Source organism: Notothenia rossii (genome assembly GCF_949606895.1).
Source record: "Notothenia rossii genome assembly, chromosome: 9".
NCBI lineage: Eukaryota > Metazoa > Chordata > Actinopteri > Perciformes > Nototheniidae > Notothenia > Notothenia rossii.
Window position 1 is genome coordinate 7,920,099 of NC_136907.1, and position 23,685 is coordinate 7,943,783.

A 23,685-nucleotide genomic window follows, 5' to 3' on the forward strand; every position below is an offset into this window, starting at 1 on the left:
ACACACACACACACACACACACACACACACACACACACACACACACACACACACACACACACACACACACACACACACACACACACACACACACACACACACACACACACACACACACACACACACACACACACACACACACACACACACACACACACACCATACTTGCCAACCTTGAGACCTCAGAAATCGGGAGCATTTCAAAACCACCGCGGGGTGGGGCGGGGGAGGGAGCTAGTGGATCGCCGGAGCTGTATTAGATTAACATTAACATGCTTATTGTAGTTCTAAGTGGCCTGTAGCACCATCCTTGATGGAGCATATGTGTGGGCTGGACCTGTATTTTACAGGAAAGGAGTGAGCAGAGGGTAGAGTTGTCGATTATTGTTCTGTTTTCTGTGATATATCTCAGACTTTCAGTTACGCGCTACTAAAGAGACGCGTTGCCATGGAAACTAGGGGTGGGCGGATCGATCCCAAAATATCAATACTTCCGATATTACGTTACATTTGAAAATATTGATACTAGAGCTAATAGGATCGATACTTTTATACTTTTTTTTCCCGTCTCCTCTACTCGTCAATTTCTTCAAAAAACGATGTGCGGACGAACACAAGTATATGCTCTTTTCTTCTCTCTCCACTGCTGTCCTCCTCTCCTGGAGGCTCGCGCAGGCGCAGCGTGCTCCCTGCCTGATCGCCGATTATCAAGCTGACTGACAGCAGCCAGCAGGGCAGGACAGCAGCAGCCAGCGACTCGCGTTGTGTGTGGAGCTATTTCACAACTGGCAATTCAAACTTAGCGAACTGTGATGTGTGCAAGAAGACAGTTCGCTACTCTGGCCACTTTGTATTGTTATTTTTCATGTTTGCACTTTACATTTGCAAAAGTAAAACGTTTATTTGTCTATAAAAACGGTCCTGTCTTTAATCATGAAAATGAATTCAGATTTAGTCTATTTATGATGATTTCAGCTAAAAAATCATGTCATGCAGCTCCCCCCTATATGAAAGTACATACGACGCTTTTCATTTAAAAAAGTATCGGTATCGATATCGGTATCGGCGATACTGGCCCTGAAATACTTGGTATCGGATCGAATCCAGATTTTGTGGTATCGCCCACCCCTAATGGAAACCAAAAAATGGTGTAGCTGTATTAAAGTCCGAGCGGAAACAGTCCTGAGTAAATCTGATTTTGTCAGAAATCGGGAGAAATGCGGGAGAAATATGACCCCGGGAGGAAACCGGGAGAGGGCAATGGAAAATCGGGAGGGTTGGCAAGTATGACACACACACACATACATATACACATACACACCCACACACAACCAGACAAAGACACACACCCTTGGCAATGTTTAGAAGAGCCTCTCCTTGTTGCAGGGCAATGCAAATATTTTCCAATAGACTTGCTTTGAAATATTTCTTACTTAAACTATGCTACTTAGTAATCCTTATTATAATGCATAAAACAATGTGGGTATATAATCAATGATTGTACAGTGAGTATGTCATGCTGTAAACAAATGTACATTTGCACTTTTCAATGTATGTTATTATTATTATTTTATTTATTTTATTTTATTTGTATATATCTATGTGATGATGAGCGCTGCTTGATAGTATAACGGGAAAACAGCAACCGAATGTTGCATGTCCAAATTAGGAATTATGAAATAGTACATTTCGGGGGTAAAGTGTAACAATTTCCTTTTTCTCATCCAAATGTAACCTGCCGTGGAGATGCAAATACTCTGCTTTCTGCTGAACAATTTTAGAATATCTGGAACAGAGTGCGTCACTGGTGCAGATAAAAAAAGAAAAAGAATCAGGAGTGAAAATGTAATGTAGAAAATGTGTGAAATGTGCTGGAAGGAAGGCGGATTAACAAGAGACAAATGTATAATTATGTAGCTGAAGAGAGTGGCGGTCTCTTTAGAAACAGACTGGAGAAAGAGCAGTGATCGCTGATCTGCTTCACTGTTCAGCAGGTGGAGTCCTGGTGACGTCTGGATTCTGTCATTAATAGCAATAGTTAACATTGTGATATAGTTATACCTCCCACTGCTGTGGCATCAGTCACATGTTTTTTACTGAGAGCTTTGATTTGAGTCTTTTTTGTTCCTAACAGTTTTATTATGTGCAATAACCATCCAATGGTGTTTTTCATGAAGGGAATCATGCAGTCTGTCTCTTTCTCATCTTTGGTTATGTTTTTTTTTTAGGTTTAATTAGAGGGACAGAAGCAAAACAATAATATTAAAACGTACTGTAAACGGGTCTGAGTAAGCTGAAACTAGTAGTAATATTTTGCCACTTTAATGTCCGACTTTGTGAAAGTTCTCAAGTTAGTGCAGGAAAATGTATAAAAGTTGCATAAAGTGACTTTTAGGGCCATTACAGCAGATATGTGTTTTATTCTTCCACAAATTACACGAAAAGCTCTAACCCTGGAGAAAAGCAGGGATAATTAGCAGCGGCGTTGCAGTCATTAACAAGTCTGGGAACGTCTCGGCCTCAGGTCTTAAGGACTGTGGTACCAAAGAAGAACACAAATTATCCTTCCTCTGCTGTGAAATGTGAAAAGAAGAGGGTTCATCTCTCAGCAAATGTTCTCATTACGTTTCTGGCCAAAGAATTAGTTCTGAAAAGTCGGCCACAATGTTCGTAGTCATTTAAATCCAACTGGATTTTCCTACTAATTAGATTTTCAATCTATCCTGAAATTGTTTCGTAAGATTTTCCATTGTCATTTCTAGGTCATAAAAGGACTGACAAATATGAGTTAGCTCCAGTGGAGAAAATCACATGTGAGCAGTATTGTGGAAGTGTGCAGGATGCAGCTGATGAGCGTATGTTCGATGCTTTTTCACACTTTGAAGGATCATGTCACTGTTCCACCTGTTTGCCATAATAAGCCACCTGACAGTGCACTCTAACATGCATGGTTAATGATTATATGCAGGCTAACCCTACAGAACGTTTCGATGGTCTGGTTGAATATAAGTGTTGGAAGGCTGTTTAACACTGACTGTCTTTTTTATTTTTGTTTTATATATTTTGTTTATCATTTACAGATTAACTAATGGTTTCATAACAAAAAAAATGCAAGTTCTCTATACTGAACGCTGTTCCAAGGATTATAATAAAGATCATTTATAACCTTTGCCCTTGCTCAGTGAGATGATTCGCTCAAACATCAGACTGAATTCATTTGTGAGGATATACAAGGCCACAAAGATAATTGGTAATTTGTTGTTTGGTCAATCATATATCACAAGTGTATGTGCACTACTTAATTACAGTTTCTCCATACACACAGGTTATTAGGGCACTGATGTTACTTGAAGTGAAGTGTCTTGCCCAGGGACACAACGACATGCTGACTGCAGTGGGACTCGAACTTGCTATCCTCTGATTCAAAGATCAGCGCACTACCCCACTGCGCCACACACCTCCTCGTACTTGGATGTACTGTGGAATTTAGGGGCCTTTAATTCTCATTTTTAGGTTCATATTTGTATTTTGTGCCAAGTCAAAACATTGCTTATTTTTTCTCACACTGCCTTTGCTGAAGCACCTCTTTTCACCCTCTGTCTAAAACCAGAAGCTTGGTTGGGGTTTAACGTATTAATATGAAAACATCTGTTTTATTACAGCAAATAACTCTCACTTTATAATGTAAGCGCTATTCTTGTCAATTGAATTAAACGAATCAAATTTTATTATAAATATTCTTTTTTTTTAAAAGGAAAGCTGGGTGTCAGTATCTCCAAAAACCAGAAAGCTCACTTATTTAAAGCATTTTCATCCCGAAAGGCACCATTGTCCTTATGATTGCAAAAGCAGAAAACACAATGCCGCATAACGAGAGGGATGTAATTCTGCAAATGTGCATAATGCCTCTATTATAGTGGTGAAGTAGTGTATTCAAAAATAACTTATATTCATCATTACACGAGGAAGCGGAGAGCAGGTTACAAAAGAAAGGCAATGGGACTTTAAGAAAGATTTGATTGATTTTTTAATCACATTGCTGTTCTCTACACTCTCACAGGAGCTTCATATAAAAAGACAGATTGGGTCATGTTAGGACACTAGCTTTCTGACTTAAACCACCATCTATTGTTGCAGAAAGATTTGGGGAGATAAAATGGCAATAGCTAAATTGAAAACTTCAAATAAGTCGTTATGGATTTATGTATCCATGGCTCTTATTCAGACTCAGAACCCATATGGTCTTATTAATATCTTAATCTTCATTAAGCTGTGTATTATGCCCTAATTAATGTTGTCAGTGAAAGTCATTGTGGAGGTCACCTTCTGTTCAAAGCCTGTTTATTTGTTTTCCTCTGCTTGATTGGCTTGTAGACAAGAGGGACCCCTACTGGCAAGAAGTGTATACTATCCATCTTGAAAATAATACAGGACTTCATCAAGTTGCCAAAGAAAAGGCCTAAGCAGTATGTGTGAGGGTGAATATGTCAAATGTAATGTATTGGCCTGGTTTTATTTATCTAAAGATTGTTCCAGAGTAGTGAACACACTCGTAGAGACATATCAGGTCTGAGAAAAAATATTATAATAATGGCCACTTCTTATTTTCTGGTCACCTATCTTTCGTGTCTGGTATGTGACTGTATCACCATTGTATTGCCAAGCCTGGTTATCTCTATATGTCCGTTTCCAATTTTCAAGGTGGACCAGCTTTTGGACAGATTAAAGATATTGAATTGACTATCATTGAAATGTTGTTAAAGAAATGTACATTTGTTTTCCACAAATGATTAATTACCCTTTCATCAAATGTTGCCCATTTTCTTCGCAAAGGACCCCAGTATTTAATGTATACAAGGGTAAATGGAAGTTTGCAAGTGTGTTGAAAAATAGCGTTTACTTATCACATATAAAAAATATCACAGATTATTATAATAATAATAATAATAATAATAATAATAATAATAATAATAATAATTATTATTATTATTATTATTATTATTATTATTATTATTATTATTATTATTATTATTATATGTTTGTCATCCAAAGAAAGAAAGAAAGAAAAGGAAGGATTGATTAAAAAATATATTGAGATATATGTAAATAAATCGCAGTGAACAAAGAGTAAAAACCCTTGAGGGTCAAACATGGATGTTCATAGAGAGAAATCCCCTGCTTCTTTTTTCCAGGTTGGTTTTACGACTTCCGGTCTTCCGGTAGGTTGAACGAGTTTCATCTTGCTGTTTAAGTCGTCTTTGTTGTGGACCGGCATTTTCCCACAACACCCTGCTGCTGCTCTCACAGATGACGAAAATGGCGGACAACGCATCATCGGTAGGTTTTCGAGCGATATTATTTTATTTTAGAGCCATTGACCACTTTCAGGTTGCAAATTAACGTGTTATTTCTGACAGGTGGATATCGTTGAGGGCTGCCGCCTCCCCGTTCTTCGTAAAAACCAGGAACACGAAGACGAATGGCGTAAGTATTGTGCGGTTGTTTTCCCGTGCTAAGCTAGCTAATGCTAACTAGCGGAGCTCAGCTGTTGTTATCAAACGGCCTCAGTCGGAGCGCTGTAAACACACGGGGCACACATGTCGCTTTGCAATGTGGCTCTAGTTAACTTAAATACTTGCCAGAGCCACTAGTAAATCCGTATTATACTAGCTAGCTAGCTCACAGGGACATTTTTATAAAATACTTTGTTGGGAAAGACTTACTTGAGCGAAATCCACCTGACAGCAGGCTGTTGTTTACAAATGTAAAACGGATTTTTCAGGTGATGTGTTTGTTTTTTTGAATGCAGTTTGGCTCACTCAAAAGAGTTTAAGTGCTCTTATTTGTTATGATAGGTCGAAAGATGAGAAAAGTTAGAGCCACATAAAAATCAGTCTGGCATTTCAGTAACACTTTCTCAGTGAACTGTCATTGTTAAGCTTCAGAAACACCTCGGCAAAACACAAAGAAATACACACGATTTGACCCTTTGACACAAGTTTCAACCTCATGTTGAAGTTTGTTTTTGGCAGTGCTTGTCAAACGTTTTAGCTTAATGTTGTGTTTACTTCCCCCTGTTACAGTTTGCATGTGTCTAGATGAGCATTGGGATTTATGATCTTATCTTTATTTAAATGAATGTATAATAGAGGTATAACTATCCACTCATATGCAATCTAAAAGTTTAAAACAAGAATATGTCATACATCATTTGTATCCCCTTCTTAATTGAATGTTTTTGCAATCAAATATATGATAATGGCCATACCACTGACCCGTAGGTATGGTAGGACAATGTTCAACAACATAAAACTCACTTAAAACCATATTGTTCAACACACCGTAGACATTATATAAGCAAATGCATCCAAACAGACAAACGAGTTAAGCTGGGTGTGCAGATACATTACAATACAATTAATTTGCCTGTTTTCCATACAAGATTTTATCAAGAGCAAGGGTCCATCATAACCATAGATGTATGTAAATGAGGCTAAGTCTTCTTTTTTATATTTCAATTATTTCCGCAGTATTTTTAGTACCTTGTGTCGCCTTAGATCTATTTCACAGTAAGGAATTGTTGTTAAGCATGATGGTAGATCCATAACGTTTTAGCAGCTATTTCATTGAAGTCTATCACAATCATTTTGTTAATTGAAATAACCTTTGTTTTATTTGACATATCTCCTTTTTTCCTCGCAGCATTGGCTGAAATTCTAAGCGTGAAGGAAGTCTCCTCGAGAAAGCTTTACTATGTTCACTACATTGACTGTGAGTATAGCTTGTGTCACTTCTTGTTTTTTCTGAGGAACTTTACCCATAACAGTCATTTTACAGACTCAATGAAATTACACTGACAGCTAATGCCTCCTTGTTTGCGTTATAAGTCAACAAGCGCCTGGATGAGTGGGTCACAGGAGACCGGCTGGACATGAAGAAGCTTCAGTTCCCAAAGAAAGAAGCTAAAACGCCAACCAAGAACGGTCTTCCAGGATCCCGCCCCGGCTCCCCAGAGAGAGACGTGGTAAGCCCGTGCTCTGCCACATGTTGATCTCATACCCTGAACCATTTCATCCCAGTGTTTCCGCCAGACCAGGGCTGAGAGGGCATCCACCCCGAGAGCGCGGGGGGAGGGGGCACGTCACATTTCTTTTCCATCACAGGAACGCGCTTTGCTGTAAAGAGACAAACCCACCAGCATTATAGGATATACTATATATACAAAATAATCCCACTAGACTCCTTTGCCCCTCCAACAGAGGGGTATCCTTGTCCTTTTTCCTTTTTGTCATTTCAAGCGATAAAAAGTCTCGATCTTCTCTCAAATTATTTATTTTTTTGGACGCCCTCGGCTCGAGTTCAGGGCGTTCCGAGCTGAATAACAGCGTCAAATGACGGCAAGACGCCCCCCTGGCGGAAACGCTGTTTCATCACCAACTCAGCTTTGGTCAGCATCTTATTTACCATTGTGAGGACACTAGTTCATACATTGGCCTTCATTTTACATCCCAGCATGTTTGACGACCGACACTGAGAAGTATTCAAACCTGTGGATGCTATTGCTGTTAGAAAAGTGCAATTCTCACAGAGTTGAGTTAACGTCAATCTCAATCACTGAGTTATAAGTAATTCTAAGTGGGTATTACTATCTGTGTGGTGTAGATGGAAATACATGTATATTCGTATTCACCTTTAGCTACTAGAGAAAACACATTTAAAGTGATGTTTAAAACTCAGTTACTGGGGCCCATTTTTATATTGCTTCAGTTAATAATCGTAACGGATTGAAAAGTTCAGATTAATTGTTCAATAAATGATGCGCTTCCACAAACAACATAATTATTACATTCAAATGAAGTGCATTATTCAAGGTTACATTAACTTTGGATAATAACACAGGAGAAATGAGCGGAAGCGCTCTCTTTTCCTCTCTCCCCATCTCCCTCTCCCCATCTCTCTCTCTCTCTCTCTCCTGACAGCCTGTCAGTATCTCATGGAGCTCACTGATCCAGTAATGAGTGACCAGACAGTGAAGAATACATATATTTATACCTAGTTGATCTTGTTCCAGAGGTAGATACAATAGCTAAGTGTGTTAGGTCTAACTCTTAGTGTGTGTGTTTTGCTCCGCTCACCGCTCCGTCACAGCGGGTGGAGCTGCAGGATTTCTGCTTCACACACGTTGCATAGCGGCCGCTATTTTACTGTCTTTTTCGGACACCTTAACATACTGCCAAACCGGGGAAGCCATCTTGGTGAGCTTGTTTTGCCGCGCACAGAGAAAAGTGTCATGTATTTTACTTCATGTGATCGGCTCTCCCGATCGGCCTTTATAGAGAGCACCGATCGATCGGCCTAGAGTGAATACCGGCGGCCGATTGATCGGAGCATTCCTAGTTTATATGAATGTTAACCTTTTTTTCCCTTTTTTATTTCAGAGGAAGAGTTTAGAGCTCAACGCACAGTCGGCCTCGGCTCCATCCAGAGGGAAAACTCTCCCCACACCGGTACGACTTGATTCCACACCTTGGAGAAATGTCTGAGATCTTGTTTGAACTGGTGCTAACCTTTATCTTCTTCTGATCTCACAGCTCTCGGCTCACAATGAACTGCACGCCACTCCAGAAATAAACAACCATGATATCAAAAAAGAAGAGCCTGATCCGGTGGTGCAGATCACTCCTAGAAGTGATTTAACAAACAACGTCTCCAAATGTTTGTCGGGTGTTTGCACTGGACTCGTAAAGCCACACTTCAACAACAACTTCCCCAAATCCTTCAAGGTAGCTGCTCTCTCTGAGTCTCATCGTTCACCTTGTGCTGAAGACGGATTGTTTCATGAGCTTTTATTATGTGGAGGCGTAAAACTAAATGATGAAACCCTTAGCTTAAAGGGGACCTATCATGCAAAATGCACTTTTTGTTGTCTTCTATACATAAATATGTGTCCCCGGGTGCGTCAGGGAACTCACGCAGCGTCACTGTGGACTTCTGTGTCGCCTGTCAGCACAACTTACATGATGCCGTTTAAACATTATAATAATAAAGGGCGGTGCCGGCCGCCAGCGAACCGATCCGGCCTTCCTGCGCGACTGTCACTCAAATGCGGGACATAGTCTCAATTTGTGGGACGCGGGACAAATAATAAAAATGCTGTGTGCGGAGTCCCGCACAAAGCAGGACATCTGGTCACCCTACACACACACACACACACACACACACACACACACACACACACGCACACACGCTTCAAATCAAGTTGCATAAATGCCTATTATGTTTTCGTCATTATTAGAACAAATACACCCTTACTACTGATAACACTGGCAATGATTTAATATTTATTAGACCATTTAAAAAAAAAAAAAAAATCATGCTTCAAATAAGTGGGGGTGCTTACCCCCCCGCGTCCAACGCCCACTACACCACGGGATATGAGGGGTGTCTAAAATGCGTGATCTGTTTTTTGAGCAAAACACTTTTTTTTAAAATATATTTTTATATATCAGACCCATAATATATGCCTTAAAATAGCATGATAGGTGCACTTTAAATAAGCCTATTAAAAAGTATTTAAAGAGAATTAATGATCTAAATATGATGTAAAATAAGACCATAATTGGTGTTAAAATGTTTAAAAAGTACTCTGGAATTGGTATTTTAGGAATTAGGTAACATTCATCCCAAAACATATTGTTAACTTTCTTTTGTAACCAAATGCCAAAGTGTGCAAATTTGAGTTCAAATGTAATTCTGAGTGGCATAAAAAACCTGAACATGCCTCTGATTTGACTGGAAACAGTTCGTTTGGAGAAAAACATTTCTGAAGCTTTTTTTTCTCCATTTGTTTTATTTGTACTTATTTGAAGACAAATGCCTGACACTGATTGTTTTTCCAGAAGAGGAAAGTAGAGGCCGTTCCCGTGGCGACGCAGGTCCCCCCGGCCACCCCCGTGCCGTCGCTGCAGAGTTCAGCCGAAGCCTCTCAGGCGGCGGTGTTTCCTGCCGTGAGAGAAACCTTCAAGTCCCGTGAAGACAATGAACCCATCGCCTCGCTCACTACAGTAAAGACACGCCCCTAAACATTCATCTGTTTGTCATCTTGCAATCTACTAATTTATATAAATAGTTGTCACCATATATTCGTCTTAATGTACAATATTTAATTTCACATTATGTTCTTGTAAATATCATATTCTATTGACATGTATATTAGGGCTGCACGATATTGGATAAAACTGACATTGCGATATTTTCTTCCCCTGCGATAAATATAGCGATATGAAAAAATACAGGAATTGAAGAAAACACATTTTCTTTTGTCCGTAAACCGGCCTCTCTTGAACTTTGATGCTATACAATTGGTATTTTTTTCACGATATTTAACCGGATGAAGGATTTTAGTCACGGACGTCTGGATCTTAAGTTATCGGAGCAACAAGCTGAGCTAGCTCGGTTATCCTGCTGTGATCTGATCACTCACTCAAGTACCCGTCATCAGAGCCGTGCCAGTTTTCCTTTTGTCGCCTTTTGTCTACTTAATATCGCACGTCCAAAAAAAAAAACGCACGTCCTGCGATGTGAATATCGCGCATGCGCATAACGCGATTATCGTCACAACACGATATATCGTGCAGCCCTAATGTATATAGACTTCTTGCACAATTTTCTATTTGGATTTTTGCATTTTATAATATATGTTGGATGAGCTCGGGTAAGAAGAATCTCATTGCCATTTCTACAGATCTACACTGTAGCTAATGTGCATATGACCGTACAACCTTAGAATCTTGTATCTTGTGGACATTTTTGTATTTTTTTTTTCTTGGCTAATTCGCCACTTATCTTTGTATCATATCGACAGAACGGGACCGCCAGACGACTCATCCCCCCGCAGCCCGGGAGGAAGAGGAAAGCCAACTGTGGGGGAGCGGACGAGGTGTGTATCTTCAATATACCGTAATTTTCGGACTATATGGCTCACCTGAATATAAGCCGCAGCAGCTACATTTAATGATGTGTACATATATAAGCCGCACTGGACTATAAGCCGCAGGTGTTTTAATGTTTCATTACCATATGTAAGGGTTCGTGCACAGAGGGAAAGAGATGGCTGTTTGAGGAAGCTCCCATTTATTAACATTTCAACAAACAAGTTGCATATTTGCATAACGTATTCAAGTGTTAGCATTTAGTGCAATAGTAGCTACAGAACATGTGCTGTGTAAACTGTACTGTATCACATAGCGTTTCAGACACACACACTTTTCAACTTTCAAACTTAAACGGTGCGCTCCCAGCGCACGTACCGGCAGTGATCTACAGCAGTGGTTTTCAACCAGTGGTACGGGGACAAACTGTCTCGCTCTCGTAATGTCTGTCTGTCTTGCTCTCGCTCTGTCTCTCGTACCACTCTCGGTTCCACTTTTACTTTTGCGCGCTACCTGTCTCACTCTTTTCCGGCCTCCAGCTTTTCCTGCTGGAGCCCGCCGCTTAAAGGTGGGGGGCGCGGACCGGCCATAGAGCCCATAGAGTTAAAGGCGGTGGACTGTAACCTGTAAAGTCCATAGACTTAGGAGGTCCCCTAGTGGCCGTTAGCTGTAAAAATCCATAGATTAGCCGCACCGTTATATAAGCCGCAGGGTCGAAAAATGGGAAAAAAGGCGCGGCTTATAGTCCGAAAATTACGGTATTTAAAATGTTACAGGCTTCTTATTATTTTCTTATTTTAAGTGTTTACCATGTCTCTGCTGCTTTTTGGTTTTGAAAATGCATTATTTCTAGGGCTGTCAACTAACATTTTTTAACGCAACTAATTTTTTTAACGTGCGATTAACGCATGTGTATTTGTCCTCGGCCCGCCCCGTAGTTTCAGAGCCCAAAGGCTTGACGTTGTTGTTGTTGTTAGTTGGATGGTGGGAGATTCTAGCGAGAGATATGGATACAAAAAAAGCTGTTTTAAACAGCAAGCCAAGCACACAGCTGATGCTGACAGCCCCGCTCCTGCCGCTCGCTTGCGGCAGACCACGCTTGAAAGTTTGCCGGGGAGACGCCTGGACAACAACAGGTGGCTACAGTTTAACATTGTGGAGGACGAGGGGCTGACTTAGATCATTTGGATCGCATCCAACGTGTCGACTGCACATCACAGCACATTATTTTGACCCCTGTGGGAACTTCAGTCTCATGCTTTGACTGTTATGAAGACAGAGGAGTTTCATTTGAAAAATATTCCTCTAAGGTACATTTAGAACAGATAAAAAATGTGCGGTTAATCGCGATTACATATTTTAAATCAACTGACAGCCCTAATGATTTCTTCTTTTTGTTTTTAATGTTCAAACTAAAATATTGAAACATTAAACACTTCTTTCAATTCAAGCCAAATTGATCACAAATACTGCCTGAATAAAATGGAGAATTATTAAAGTTATTTCATTTTCAAATTTGAGAAAAGTCCAAATATTTTTCTCACATTATTGTTTTTATCGTCCTTTACTTTAAAAGGGACATGCTTTACCCTTATCTTTTTTCGACATGCTATGAAGAGCATATTTTCCAATTCATATTTTGTATTAGTTATATTATGAAAGTGTTTGCTGGATAAGTAATGTCGCATTCAAGCGGTGCATTACACGTCACAACTGTGAATGTGATTTGATAGCATGATCCTGAGCCTAAAGCATTGTTGGTAGGTTTCACTTTGTTTAAATAATTAGAAATAAACATGACCGGCAACATAACAGCAAGTTTTATGTTATGCAAAGTTACATTTGTTTATACTGGCATTTGGTTTTGCTCTATTTTTTTAATTCTACACTGTGACTGAATTAATTATTGCAAATGTATAATGAGAAAATGTATCGAGATTTTGACATTTTTCATTTGCAAGCTTATTAGATTTATAAATGTATTATAGAACATTTTTACGACCTATGACAAATAATCTAAAATCTATGTTCTTGGTTTTTGAGAGATTCATGAGAACTGACCATTTGTCATTGCATACATGTAACAGTACAGTTCAAAACATAACAAATATTTAATATCACTAAATGAGGCTAAACAATGTTATTAAGAAAGCAGGTCAGACCATGATTTGCAGGGTTTGCTCTTTCTGGGAACTTGACATGAGCAGCTCAGATTTTGTATTTTGTGTCCTCCCACATTCTCACATCATCTCCAATGACCTTGACATTGCGTGTGTCATAAGTTACCAACACAATAAATAAATACATAGAAATCACGATTTGAAATGATGCAATTATCAAATCACAAAGCCTGCGATTTCTTTTTTTTCTTTTTTGTGTTCTTCTTGTGTGTCAGTCATCCACACCAATCAGAAGTGCTGTGCTCCACATGTACCAGTCATTGTTAACGAGGGATGGGTATCGTTAGGATTTTATCGATACCGGTACTGCTTATCGGCATCGGTATTTTTCGATACTCTTATCGATACTTTTCAATAATTTGGTGTTAATAAACAAAAAAAAGACAAGGCGATGTGCCTGCAAGACTGCACCCAGGTAAACAAAACATATTACCCGTGCGCAGCAGCTAACCTGCCTGCGAGCCTTTGCTCAGGTCACATTTACACACGGCGCGGCTGAAGCCCGCTAGCACTATTAGCACTAGCACCATCGCTAGCACCGTTTAAGATTCAATGAGTGTCTCGTTTGCAAATGCTTCATTAAGTTGCTTGTGTCACCCCCTTTACAAGCAACTAATTGAGTACATAGATTGCACCTTGCACTATCGCCACTACATTTTTTTAAAGTGCACCCAGACCTTGGATCATTTCGCTCTGTCCGCCATGCCTGCGGGAGTCACACAACAATAATAAGAGCGCTGTTGAGAGAGATGAGGAGTGGCATTTACAGTGGCCAGAGGGGTCTCAAACCGGATACATCACACGGGATGAGGGTTCCCAACCAACCAGAATGGTCTAAAGTTAAACTAAGGAAGTAGACGTAACAGATATACCGATAGCAGCACCGTTGGTCCAGCGGCTTAACGGTATACCGATACCGTCCAATCAGGTACCGGTATTGACTTAGTACCGGTTCTCGGTACCCATCCCTAAAACCAATCAGAAGTGGCCAATGATAGTAGGTGATAGACACATTGATCCAATCACCTGCCAAGTATTTTTGAAATACTTTTCCAAATTGCTTCCAACGGAGCTTTCCTTGATGGTTTAGCGAAACAAACCATCTGAGTCAGGTTAGTAAATGCTCCATCACATGTTTCTATTACAGGGTGAATCTTAAACTGAAGCTTGACTTTAAAGCAACCCAACGGAAGTTTCATGTTAGTTTAGTTCTTTCACTCGTAGCTCGGGCTGCGGGGGTGCTAGAGACGGGAGCACGTTGATACGACCTTCCCAGCCGGAGATATGGCTGCATTTTACAATAAACTTCCGTTGGGTCGCTTAAAAACAAATATTGCAAATCGAATCGCAATATCTGTCAGAAAAATCGCAATTAGATTATTTCCCCAAATCGTGCAGCCCTACTCGAGTGTTTTCTTTTTACCTCACGCTTCATTCAATAGAAGCGGGAGGCTAACCCTACTACCTCTGATTGAGAATATGATGCTGAACCCACTCTGGATTGTTCTAAACCAAATGTGACACTGAACTTAAATTCTGCTTTCAATCAAACCAAACTGTTCAGTGTCAATAAGAACCGTTTTATCCCCCTTTTTTGTTTCCAAAAGCAAGTCTTTTTTTTCTCTTTTTCTGCTAGATGATAAAGGTTTTGCAGTATAACAACAACCCTCAAAGTGCCAGTGTCTTTCTACCACCACCAGAGGTCTGTTTCACTTCCTGTTATTGGTCGTTGATTGTGTGTTACTGTGCAAATTCCCCAAATAAAACAGGTGCTGCTTACCTCAGACCAGTCCTTTTAGTAACACGTACAGCCACTGTGATTATACACCATTTAAAGAAATCTAGATCTGTAGAAATGCAATTCCATTTGATCAAGCAGCTTTTTGTGTTTTAGCACAATTCATCTGAAATAACTGAGTGTCAACAATGTCGACATTTTTCACCATCAGGATTCGCAGGACAGTTCTGACGGCGTCCCGACGGCGCCCCGCATGACGGGCAGTCTGGTGTCGGACCGTAGCCATGACGACATCGTGACCCGCATGAAGAACATCGAGTGTATAGAGTTGGGACGCCACAGGCTGAAGCCCTGGTACTTCTCTCCGTACCCGCAGGAACTCACCACGCTGCCCATCCTCTACCTCTGTGAATTCTGTCTCAAGTACCTCAAAAGCCTCAAGTGTCTCCAGAGGCATTTGGTAAGAATCCTCAGCGTGTCTCCATCTTTAAGATAAGATGGACCTTTATTAATCCCCGTGGGGCAATTCAGTAGTGCAACAGGATAAAGTTAAAGATAACACATTTAAAATGATAAATAAGTATAAAATAAGAAATGAATGAAAATGAACATATATACATATTTGGTCATGTGTACATATTATTTACATGTGTGTGTGAAAACAGTGTGTCTTTACCATGGATGTATAATAAGAACTGGATACCACGTGGGAGGCGGGGCCTCGTTCATTCCTATGAGAGTTGCTCATTGGCGCATGAAGACAAAATGGCCCAACTTTTGAGAGAGCGAAACGTCACGAAAGTATTCATATAATCATATAATCCATTGTTATTGTGCATCCATGGGTAAAGGTAAAACTCATGTAGTACTGAACACGTCACATGAACGTGCCGGGCGGCGCAGTCCCGTGGGTTAGATGCGCGTTCATAATGCAGAGGAAAATAACTCTCAGAATAACGTTATTAGCACATTTTACAACTTGAGGACTGAATGTTTTTAATAAGGGCTATACAAATATTCATACTAGGTAGTTTATTTACTTTTTAAAAAAGTATCCAACGATTTACAGACGTCTCTTTCCCCATGTAAGTCAATGGGAAAAAGTCTTTCCGGCCCCAGCGACTGATACGGAGGTGTAGTACCACCGTTTGGCCACAACAAATATTTTCCTCAGAGTCCGGCGCACTATGGGGGCTTGGTATTTACGCGTCAGTCTGTTGCTTCTTATTGGTGTATTTTGTGGCGGTAATACAGCGCCACTTAAAGGCCCGGCATATGTACTACAGCTTCTCCAGCGCTTTCGAGCGGTCTGGTGTGAACGGAATACTTTTTTGATATCGTATTCGGTTCGTTTGCGTGTAAATGGGGTCTTAGATCGTTGCACTCATCCTCCTGTTTCTTTCACAGACAAAATGCCATCTCAGACATCCGCCGGGCAACGAGATCTACCGCAAAGGCACTATCTCTTTTTTTGAGATAGACGGCAGGAAAAACAAAGTGAGCTTTTAGATATCTATTTTTCAATTTTTCACAAAAGTCAAGTTTTTTTATTGTGTTACTGATGGATGTACGTCTGTTTATGTTTTTCCAGAATTATTCCCAGAACCTGTGTTTACTCGCTAAATGTTTCCTGGACCACAAAACCTTGTATTACGACACAGACCCTTTCCTATTCTATGTGATGACCGAGTATGACTCAAAAGGCTTCCACATAGTGGGATACTACTCTAAGGTACACACGTTATGCAAATCTCTTTGTGAAGTTCACTTAATACAGCTTGGAAAAAGTGCAATATCTAAACAAACCCCAAACTAAATTATATTTCTCTTTTCTGCGAACAGGAAAAAGAGTCGACTGAAGATTATAACGTGGCCTGCATCCTGACGTTGCCCCCCTACCAGCGGAGGGGCTACGGCAAACTGCTCATCGAGTTCAGTAAGTGTGGTATTAAAAAACAGACGCACAATGTTCAGTAAATATATATATGTACATTAAAATTCAAATAGCTTTATTGGCATGGCCATAAGGACTTCGTGTTGCCAAAGCTTTGTACAATTACAACAAACATCCATATATTTATATTTGTAATATATTGTTGTTGTCTTAAACATTTTTGAACAAAAGCAGAATAACGTGTTCTTTACATGGACAGTTTTTGAACTAAAAACACGGCCGTTTCTTCCTATAGGCCAGGGGTGTCAAAATCAAGGCCCGGGGGCCAAATACGGCCCGCGACTTCATTGTATGTGGCCCACAAGAGCTTGCAAAGAACATAATATGTTTATTATACGCTTTACAGAAGCACTTTGCCCATGAACTACATGTCCCACAATGCATCTCAAATTGGACTTTTTTCTCAGAATTGAATTTTTTTTCTTAAAAATATTCCTTAATTCTTCGAATGTGTCTTTTTCTCAGAATTGATTTTTTTTTTCAAATTGTCACTTCTTTTTTTTATTTGGACTTTTTCTCCAGAATTTGGCTTTCCTTTTTAAATCATTGTGACATTCTCACTGAAGAGACTTGCAATTACTTGCTCTAGACTTCTGCTTTCAGACGTAGTTAATTATGAAGTTATTACCCTATCTGATGGATATAAACACAACTATCAACTCCTTATCAACCCCCACGGTCCCTCAGATCCACCGCAGCCGGACTCCTATCCATTCCCACATCCACACTCTGCAGCTTTGGGGACAGAGCCTTCTCAGTGGCAGCTCCTAGGCTCTGGAATTCCCTCCCCCAAGATCTCCGTGACTCTGAGTCCCTCACAGTCTTTCAGTCCCGCCTCAAAACACATCTTTTCAACTCTGCCTACCCATAAGCCCCCCTCCTCTCAATCAATTTCCTCTTGACTGCCTTTTTATTTATTTTACTATACTTACTTGTTTGCCTGTCCTTGTTTGTCTACCCTCCCTCATATTGTAAAGCGTCTTTGAGTCGTGAAAAGCGCTATATAAATAAAATGCATTATTATTATTATTAACTAAACTGCAATGATAGCAAAGCCGTGGCTTGTGTTTGTGGGGAAATAAAATCCAAATCATCTTTGGGCTGTTAGCCAATGAGTGACGTCTGAGGAAGATGAAAAATGTAAATTATACATTGTTGAAAAAATGCTGCATCTCTTGCATTTATTGACGTAGAGGAGCCTTATTGTTTACCTTTTCAATATAATTTTTTGTAAGTTTCAATTGCTTGGTTTTTGTGAAATTAGCCTGTTTTCCTCTTAAAGTGTAACAGATTGATGCGTCTCCACGTAAAGCACGGTTAATGTATTATATTATTGAGGTGTCTCAAATATACGTCAATCAAGTGGCACCTGCTAACGGGGTGGTGGATGATAGGTTTACATCTAAAAACGTATTTTTCAAACATTATTATTTTCGGATTCCCCCCATTGTAGTTAAAAACTGTAAAAACTAGGGCCCCCAAACAGCATCTTGCATAGGGCCCCCAAAAAGCTAGAAACGGCCCTGACTAAAAAAACACACCGTCCCCTTTCTTAACCCCGTAAAGATATAAAAAGAATGCACCATATATCATATAGGTGCTAATGAATCTACATCATTCTTATATATACATCCAGTTTTAAGGTATTTTCTGTGTTTCCCTCACCTTGTAGTCGTGTCATCTGTTCTCTCTGTGTGTGTTTCTGTCAGGTTACGAGCTGTCGAAGGTAGAAGGGAAGACGGGCACTCCTGAGAAGCCGCTCTCTGACCTCGGCCTTCTGTCCTATCGCTCCTACTGGTCCCAGACCATCCTGGAAATACTCATGGAACTAAAACCGGACAACGGAGAAAGGCCGCAGATCACCATCAAGTATGTGACTCTTGGCGTTTTATCTCCACCTTGGAAATCACGTATATAACAGCAGTTTAATGATTGACACTGACTTTGCTTTAACCCTCCAGTGAGATCAGTGAGATCACAAGTGTAAAGAAAGAAGACGTCATTTCAACGCTGCAGTACCTCAACCTCATCAACTATTACAAGGTGAGAAATAGTCTCTGATGGCCCTTTCTGATCATGTCTGCAACATTGAGGTGTATCAATTAACTACTTTGCTGTGTAAATAAACATGGCAGCAGACGCCCCTCTGCTTACTTTAACTTGGCATGGAAGGCTTTCTGAAAAGGCTTGCAAATAGGTGAATTTAAATGAATGAACAAAAGAGGTTTTGTCTCGATGGCTTACACCGTCGTTTACGTTTCATATCGACCAATCATCGTTACTAGAGATCACAGATAAGGCAAGGCAAGTTTATTTATATAGCACTTTTCAACACAAGGCAATTCAAAGTGCTTTACAAAAAATGAAAAACATTAAGAAAATGACATTTAAAATCAGTCATTAAAAAGAAAAGTTAATCAAATAAACATAACAAAAAAAAAATACATGGATAAAAGTTACAGTGCAGTCTAAAATATGAATAGTTCAATTAAAAGCAGCGACTAAAAGAAAAGTCTTCAACCTGGATTTAAAAGTAGTAAGATTTGCAGCGGACCTGCAGGTTTCTGGGAGTTTGTTCCAGATATTTGGAGCATAATAACTGAACGCTGCTTTACCATGTTTAGTTCTGACTCTGGGGACAGAAAGTTGACCCGTCCCTGAAGACCTGAGAGATCTGGATGGTTCATAATTTAGCAGAAGATCAGAAATGTATTTTGGGCCTAAACCATTCAGTGCTTTATAAACCAGCAGCAGTATTTTGAAATCTATTCTTTGACACACAGGAAGCCAGAGTAAAGACTTCAGAACAGGAGTGATGTGATCCACTTTCTTAGTGTTACTGAGGACTCGAGCAGCAGCGTTCTGAATCAGCTGCAGCTTTCTAATAGATTTTTTAGTGAGACCTGTGAAGACACCATTGCAGTAGTCCAGTCTACTGAAGATAAAAGCATGGACAAGTTTTTCCAAATCCTGCTGTGACATTAGTCTTTTAATCCTCGATATGTTCTTTAGGTGATAGTAGGCTGATTTAGTAACTCAACTCAACTCAACTTTATTTATTAAGCCCTTTTCAAAACAGCCGGAGCTGAAACAAAGTGCTGTACACGCCATAAAAAACAAAAACAAAACAACAATAAATAACAATATAAAAACAACAAAACCAATGAAGCATATAAAAACAAACAGAAACAGAGTCTCATGCTGGGTTAAAAGCCAAGGAATAAAAATGGGTTTTTAGGCGAGTTTTAAAAATGGACAGTGAAGGGGCTTGTCTAATGGTCAATGGGAGGCCATTCCACAGTTTGGGACCGGCAGCGGAAAAGGCTCTGTTTTCAACTGTTTTAATGTGACTGTTGAAACTCAGGTCAGAGTCCATGACTACACCTAGATTTTTGGCTTTATCTGTTGTTTTGAACATTGCAGACTGAAGCTCAGCGCTAACTTTTATACGTTCTGCCTTGGCTCCAAAAACCATTACCTCAGTTTTAGCTTTGTTCAATTGGAGAAAGTTCTGACACATCCAGTCATTGATTTGTTCAATGCACTTTCTCAGTGTTTGAATTGGAGCATAGTCTCCTGGTGAAATTGTTACGTAAATGTGTGTGTCATCTGCATAGCTATGGTAACTTATTTTGTTGTTCTTCATTATCTGAGCCAGTGGTAGCATGTAGAAGTTAAAAAGAAGAGGCCCCAAGATGGAGCCTTGAGATACCCCACATGTCATATTTGTCAACTCAGATGTGTCGTTACCTATAGAAACAAAGTTGTTTCTGTCCTTTAAATAGGATTCAAACCAATGTAGAAATGTTTCCGAAAGTCCCACCCAGTTTTCCAGGGGATAAGGGATCCCATTGTTAGTGGGGGGCGGCAGGAGTAGGGGGAGTTACATCACAGCAAGGTGCCGTTTACACGAGGACAAAACGGGTTGTATCCGCATAGTTTCTCTTGCGTATAGCCCTTTCGTTTACACGAGGCCGGGTTCCAAGGTGGATAGATTTGCAAACAAAACCCTCTGGGGGGTCAAACGGCTCCGTGTGTAACCCTTTATGCGATCATTTTCTGATAACGATGAAATAGCCCCCACTCCCTCTCCCCACATCTCCCTCTCCCCACGTCTCCTGCTCAGAGATCAGCTGCTTGGCTGTCAGATGAGGGGGAGGAAAAGAAAGGCTCCGTGTATTATTCTTATATTATTATATATAGTTGTTATCAATTTGTTTTAAAGCTCAATAAATAACAAAGAAGACTTCTGACCACTTTTCTAATTTTGTACGGAAGATTTAAACTTTAACGGACATGTTGACCGGCGAAAAAATATGTTAACGGAAACTCTCCCGCATGGTTCCCTCGTCCCTTGGAAAAGGCGGAGAGGTGGGTGTTTTTCATCTGCTGGTGGACTACCTGAGAGATACAGCAGGAGAACACGCCGTCCACCGCGGAGAATAAACAGAAGGGGAACCATGGCAACCATGCTCCGGGGTCTTCTCCGCTGCTTTTGCTATATTTTGTGGCGGCAGCAGCGCCACTTACAGGCCCCGCATATGTACTACAGCGTTTCCAGCAGGTCAAGCGGTCTCGTGTGAACGGACACGTTAATTGAGCCGAATGCGTGTGAACGGAAGAGTTTTTTGAAAAGTGTCTGCGTCAGACAAAGCATTGAAATTAACAAACTTTTTGCAAGCAATACAGATAATATTATTTGAATAAACACGTTTTTATGAACTTTAAAAATGGTACAAATATCTTGAACAGCTATCATGGATAAACGATCTGACCGTCACTGGCCCTGCGCACTTCTTTAATTTATCTTTACACAGTTTTATGTTCTACTGTTGATTTTAAATCTTACTCCTGTTACTTTTTAATGTCACGGTCGGGAAAAGCTGCTCAAATGAAAATCGCTTAAATTAGGGAACTGCTATCCCTAAAAATAACTTGTTGTTTCTACTAACATGACATATTGATTAACCAGTGTGAGTGGTAATTCCCCCCATAACAATGTTGTAGAAAATGTGATTTTCTGTTTCTTAAATTGTTGTTTTGTGTCTTGAATGCAGGGCCAGTACATCCTGACTCTCTCAGAGGACATTGTGGACGGACATGAAAGAGCGATGCAGAAGAGACACTTGCGCATAGATTCAAAATGTCTGCACTTCACACCTAAGGACTGGAGCAAGAGGGGGAAGTGGTAGAAGCCCCCCCCCCCCCCCCCTTGGTTCACTGACCCCCCCACCCCCAAACCGCCAGTATCAGACTTGAAGCAAATTGTGGATCAGAAAAAGGTTTTTGTCAAAGTTCCTCGCTGAAACCCTTGACTTCTAAACCTTTTTAATCCCAAGGACTCCGCTTTGGATCCACAACTTGTCAATTGTTTTTATTGTGAATATTCTTTATATATTGTGAATTTGAAAAAGCTGTCAAAACTTGGGGACAATTCTGAAAACGAGTGACACCGCCAACATTTAAAAACACACCTCCTGCTGCGTAAAAGATCCTGCTCACGACCAACAGTGCGTTAAAAGTGAAATATGGTGTTTGTGTAAAAGTGTAAATTAAAGATGAAGGCCACATAATGGATGTAAGATGGTTTTGGTATTGAAAAGAATCTGACTTCTACAGGGATTTGTTGTGAAAAAAACCACTAAGGGAAATGAATTTCTTTTAAATTGAACAAGACATTTTTTTTTTTTTTCTTTGGCACAAATGCAAGTGTGTGACCTTTGTCTTTCGTCCTTTGTATCTGCACCACAAAAAAAGTGGCGTTGAAATGTTCTCGTTGTATATCCCCAAAAAGTCAAATTCCCTGTGTGACTCCATCCATAACCACTTTAATTTGACTCATACTTAAAATATAGTTAATTACAAAAAGACTTTTAGCACTCCTTAACAACTTCACATATCGTTATCATATGTCTGATCAGCACTCCAAAATATTTTCATCACTTCTTTTTCTTTTATATATACATTTTTGTACAAAGTGTGCAGGCTCCCGAAAGTCTCTCATACGCTTCTTCCCCGAAATTGCACAGAATACAATACCTTCTGATTAACAGCTTAGTGTCACAGTGACTCTTTGGAAAACGTATTGTTATTGTGTTAAAGGAGAGAAGTTATAAGATCTCTTTCAGGAGCACAACATTAAACTGTAAATCCTCATCTCAACGTACAGATAGTCATTTTCAGTTTATTCTGATACTCCTCCAGTGCCTGAATTTTATTGTCTCAAGCAAACAGCGATATGTTCTAGTAGTAATATGGTTCTCTTGTAAAAAAAAATATTCAAATAAACATGCGTGGTCATTTCAGGGTTATCTTTTACAGAAGTAGCTCTGTTTAATTTCTCCTATGTTTTAAATAGTTGGAAGTATTTATTGTTTTTTGATCATTCAGGTGATTCTTTAATTTGTTTCCCATACAATTCCCTCGTTATCATCTGTACAGCGTGCAATGAGACAAATCAAATCCCCAAGTTACACATTGTTTCCTGTAAATGTACATACTGAACCTGATTGTACAAAAAAAAAAAGCTTAGAAGACAGAAGCCATGTTGAACTGTTAGAGGAATGTAAATTTGGTGTACAGTTGTCTTTCGTGTCTTTTTTTACTTCATGTAAAATAACTGGCTGCACAATATCAACAGGAGAAGACGATGTTAATAATAGGTGGTATCTTACTTTCAGTTTGTGTTTCTTGTTTACATGTCACAAAGGATGTTGAGTTTACCCTGTTGAATTTATTTAGTATACCTTTAAGTCAAACACAGTCGGGAGTATGATTTGAACGTTTGATATGGAAAAAGCTTGTTGAATTGATAAAAAAACAACCTTAAAATTCATAAAAGTGTCCTGAATATGTCTTTGAATACGATTTTCCCCGTTCAGT

The 23,685-nt window shown here is 39.8% G+C and overlaps 1 protein-coding gene across 4 annotated transcripts; it reads left to right on the forward strand.

Moving 5' to 3' along the window:
* The first annotated feature begins 5,251 nt into the window (after positions 1–5,251).
* Positions 5,252–23,643, forward strand: LOC307017572 (histone acetyltransferase KAT5-like). Of its 4 annotated transcripts, XM_079647172.1 has the most exons (16): positions 5,252–5,337; positions 5,418–5,484; positions 6,703–6,771; positions 6,888–7,024; positions 8,439–8,507; positions 8,592–8,783; positions 9,900–10,064; positions 10,865–10,939; positions 14,748–14,813; positions 15,061–15,309; positions 16,257–16,346; positions 16,441–16,581; positions 16,692–16,785; positions 18,513–18,672; positions 18,765–18,846; positions 21,861–23,643. In XM_079647172.1, the coding sequence occupies exons 1-16, from the start codon at positions 5,308–5,310 to the stop codon at positions 21,993–21,995; spliced, it is 1,821 nt and encodes a 606-aa protein (XP_079503298.1). In that variant the 5' UTR covers positions 5,252–5,307; the 3' UTR covers positions 21,996–23,643. The 4 variants fall into 4 exon arrangements, with proteins under 4 accessions (XP_079503298.1, XP_079503299.1, XP_079503300.1 ...); XM_079647173.1 differs by lacking the exon at positions 14,748–14,813; XM_079647174.1 differs by lacking the exon at positions 9,900–10,064.
* The last annotated feature ends 42 nt before the right edge of the window (positions 23,644–23,685 follow it).